General features: G+C 42.9%; 1 protein-coding gene across 1 annotated transcript; it reads right to left on the reverse strand.

The window, feature by feature from the left end:
- Positions 1-2,131: 2,131 nt before the first annotated feature.
- Positions 2,132-2,725, reverse strand: LOC308283802 (signal peptidase complex subunit 2-like; the record flags this gene model as incomplete). The annotated part of the gene is made up of 1 exon (XM_080724297.1): positions 2,132-2,725. The coding sequence occupies one exon, from the start codon at positions 2,723-2,725 to the stop codon at positions 2,132-2,134; it is 594 nt and encodes a 197-aa protein (XP_080580423.1).
- Between the last annotated feature and the right edge of the window lie 1,808 nt (positions 2,726-4,533).

Here is a 4,533-nt window from a genome sequence, read left to right on the forward strand (position 1 = left end):
GTGACACCCCTGGCCTACAGTAATGTCTAGTGTACTTTGCACATAATGCCAACACACGCGCATGCCTTTACACATCGTCACTGTCGGACAGAAACCTTGTATCTCCATGTTTAAAATTTGTACATTTTTTCGCAAAGTAAAGCACTGCTTCGTCATATGGCCATCGCAAAAAAAAGTAGTGAAAACAGCTGATCTACAAGCACACAACGCCTCGCACCGCAAGGCGTTGTGTGCTTGTAGATAGTCTGTTTTCACTAGTTTAAATCATTTTAAAAATGATAAACACAAAACAAACGGTTTTGGACATACAAGGTTTCCACCCGACAACGACGGCATGCATGTATCCATGTGTTCTCTCTTTGCTACTGTACCTTGATGACACATGCGACTGTCCATCTGAGGGTGGATTAGTGCACTTGACTTACGGCAATAAAAACACGTTATAAAAAGCACCCAATGCAGTGTTTCATTGCGATGCATTTTACAGTATGTGGTGGGCAGACTGCACCTACCAGAGATACATATGAGCAGCTCTGTTATTGTATTCAAATTGCTTTGTTCTGTTTGACTTTGCCACCGCATCACTGACTAACATGAATGAATGCAACATTGCGTGAACACACACACACACACACACACACACACACACACACACACACACACACCGTATGTGCTCATATGATATGGAAATGTGTTCATGGCTTATTCAAGTGTACACAGTAGAGTCCTCAGTGTTCATTTATACTCTTAGTTAAATTAGCATGAATGAATTAACATGATGTAACTGTGTGTGCACGCGCGCGTGTGTGTGTGTGTGTGTGTGTGTGTGCGTGTGCGTGTGCGTGTGTGCGCGGCCGCGCGCCCATGTGTGTGTGTGTATATATATGCATATATATATATATATATATATATATATATATATATATATATATACTGTATATATATATATACACACACACACACACACACACACGCACACACACACACACACACACACACACACATAATATACTGTATGTGTGTAAGAGAGTCAGCAGAGAGCATCTGGCCCCTACAGCCTCTCTCTCTCTCTCTCTCTCTCTCTTCTCTCTCTCTCTCTCTCTCTCTCTCTCTCTCTCTCTCTCTCTCTCTCTCTCTGTCTCTCTCTCTCGCCCAGATGGTAAAGTGTGGTACAGTCACTTCCGACTGCCAGGGCTTTAACAGCTTTCCCTGACACCATGTAATTACCCTGAATATTATGTGTCATCCTACTGCCCGTGTTAAAAGCATGTCAGGAATCACCGGCATGCTTATAAAACTATTAACGTTCGCTTTAAACGTTTCTCTCCCTCCCTCTCTTAAACCTCCCCGTCCCCTAATCCTTTCTCCACACCACTTTTTTCTCCTTCTCCTCAGCGCTCTATGTTAGTTTGGCCTCAAGACATGGCGAGTTTCTATTTGTTTGTATTTTTGAGCGGTGCATACATACATTTCACTGAGACTGAATTAGTACGGATGAGATCCATGCTCATACACGTATAATGTAACTGACGTCACGGACCACTGACGGGGATCAGGACCAAGAAAGGCTTCCGTTGATGACATTGTTTTGGCCTGTCCACGATTGGATACTTAACAACGTAAGGTCCTGTAGAGACATTGTCTGATGCGCTGGGGCTGTGTCTGGTTGGCTGGCTGGCTCCTGTCAACCAGGCACATGTACACATAGACATCAAAGGAGACTTGAGCCCCTGCCCTTTTATCCGTCTATAAAAAGTGCCCTCTCCAGGCCATGAATGCAGTTTTCACTATGGTGAAAGAAATGCAAATACCCTCTTTTCATGCCATATACTGAAGCCAGTATTCAAGAGAATTGCCTTGTCCAAACTCTCCTGAACTTGAATGCAGCATCTCATGTTGAAAGAATTGCCCTCTCTGTGTAGAAATCAAGCATTGAAAATAGAAACTTAAGCCCCTGCTTCTCTAACATTCTCTGCACGTCCCTGCTGTCAACTGCCATTCTTTGACTATGACTAGCAAAAAGAACAGCGACAGCAACAGGGGGTGTATAGGGTCTGGCCTAATATTCTCTCATACAGTATATTGCTCATATTCCCGGAAGAACTATCTTCTCCTGAGTCTTCTAAAAATGTTATTTCTTTTCTGTGGCCAGCGTATCATGGAGCTTAGAGACGGACATCTCAAACAGGTCCATCACTAACTTGCCGCTGTCATCAAAGAACGACGACACAGACTCGGTGAAGCTCGCCTCGCGGTACAACCTGGTTTCCCCATCTGTGAAAGCCACTCTGAGTGTGTACTGGTCATCAAAGCTCTTCAGTCTGGAGGAGAGCTGCCACACATGGTCCTTCCCCACTGGGCCTTTCTGCACTGCCACCAGGAAGATGCCTTTCTCTTTGTATGCCGTGTGCAGAATCTGGATCCCACTCATTGTAAAATATGAGATGACGTAGAAGGCGAGGACGGGTTTGGATTCTGGGAAGGGATACAGGTAATCCCAGGCCTGAGCAACCATGGCAAACACACATGCCACAGTAGAGATCGACAGGCGAACATCTATTAGACTGAAGTTCTCCACATAGCAATACTTCTCCAAAATGAGCTTCTTAGCTGCATCATCGAGTGAGCGCTTAACAGCCGCTCCATCCCATTTATCAACCGTCACTGGACTCACATCTATTCTCAGTTTTCTCAGAGGTCCACACGCTGGGTTTCTTGCTGACATCTTCTTTTCCTTACAGTTTTTATTCAGGGTTGGGTAGCATTTTATAGTGTGACCAGAGCTCTGACTGACGTCAGTGATGTCAGTCAGTGATGTCAGTCATCTCCAAATTTGGTCACTTGTTTCATCATGTCAGACTTGTTTCAGCATGTGGCTGTTACCATGGTGGCGACACTGTATCAGTGATGTCAGTTCCTCTTCTGACTGTTGATTCTGAGTCATTTCTCTAAATAGGCAGACATTGGTTTGCAATCCATTAAAGCAGGGAAAGGCAAATAGAGCTTATCACACACACACACACACACACACACACACACACACACACACGCACACACACACGCACACACGCACGCACGCACGCACGCACGCACGCACGCACGCACGCACACACACGCACGCATGCACGCACACGCACGTGCACGTGCACACACACACAATGAAATCTTCATTGCTCCAGTTACCTTACCTCTGCAAATTAAAACAAAAAAGTTTTAAATTAAATATGTATACTGTTAAAGCTGAAAAAATCAAATAGCCCTATTTGCTCTACGTGTTTACATTTCCACAGTTCAGTGAAATTCTCTTTCATATTGTTTTGTGAATACACACAGAGGATTGGAACGTTGAAATATCATTGGTAATATTCACCCTTTCATTAGCCCATAGCGCCAGGGACTGAAATACAGCCATGCACGGGCTGAGAAGTATGGGGTAATTCTTTAACTACTGTAGATCTGAATTTATACTTCATTTTTGGAGAGGGAAATTACATACGGTAGCTCATTATGTGGACATGCACAGGCATTCATAAGTCTCTGCCTTTTCGGCGGTGTAGATTGTCCATTCCCGCTTTTATCTAATATTAAAAGGTAATACATCTGCTACAGTATGATAAATATTTAATTAAGCATATACTATTTTCCCCGGAACTAAAATCCCCCAGAGAGACCACGCACACAACAGACGTGATTGCATAGCAGCGCACTGTAAATCTGCTCCAAAAATACATGACATTTATGAGTTACTATTAAGCATGCAGTGCTTCATGGTTTTTACACTATTAGCCACACGAGCAGCTAATTCAGGCTTTATACGAGACCCTTAGAGCCAGTGTTATCCATTAGGACAAAGTATGGTGTGCACTTAGAAGGGAATAACGGTGTTCTTACAGTACCCCAGTAATGTGCTCTTTGTTGTTAATATTTTAGCACGACATGGGTAAGATTTCCATCCCTCCTTCGAGGTGCATGGCTGCTTGCTGCCAGCCCTTTGACGAAATGTAATGGAGGTACTTTTTTATTAAATCAGACTGGCTGAGTGGGCTAGGAGAGATACCACTGAAAATGTCCTGATTAAATCTGTGTTATCTGAGCTATATATATTTTTTTTTTCTTTTTTAAAGGACCATACCAGCGTGTTTGCATTATGCCCATATAATCTACAGACGGTAAATGAAGCCTATTTGGCAACAGTGTTGTTTTTGACAGCAAATTTTGATTTAGTTTTAGTCATATTCTTTTGAATAAAATGTGATTTAGTTTTAGTCGTAATTTAGTCACCTGAAAAGTATTAGTTTTAGTCTAATGACTTGACTAAATATCATAAGATTTTAGGGGACTAAATCTACAGTTGATTTAGTCAACTGAGATGTATTTTGGCAAGCCTTGATGGCATCGTAACTTGGTTGTGTGCTGAAAATAGCAGATCTACAAGCTCACAACGCATCGCGCTGGTGGCAACACTTGAAGAGCAACCAAACATAAAATGACTCTCTTCTCCACTAGTCCCTCCCAAACATTTTAGTCTAGTTT

The sequence above is a fragment of the Nannobrachium achirus genome (genome assembly GCF_963921795.1).
Source record: "Nannobrachium achirus genome assembly, chromosome: 4".
Lineage (NCBI taxonomy): Eukaryota > Metazoa > Chordata > Actinopteri > Myctophiformes > Myctophidae > Nannobrachium > Nannobrachium achirus.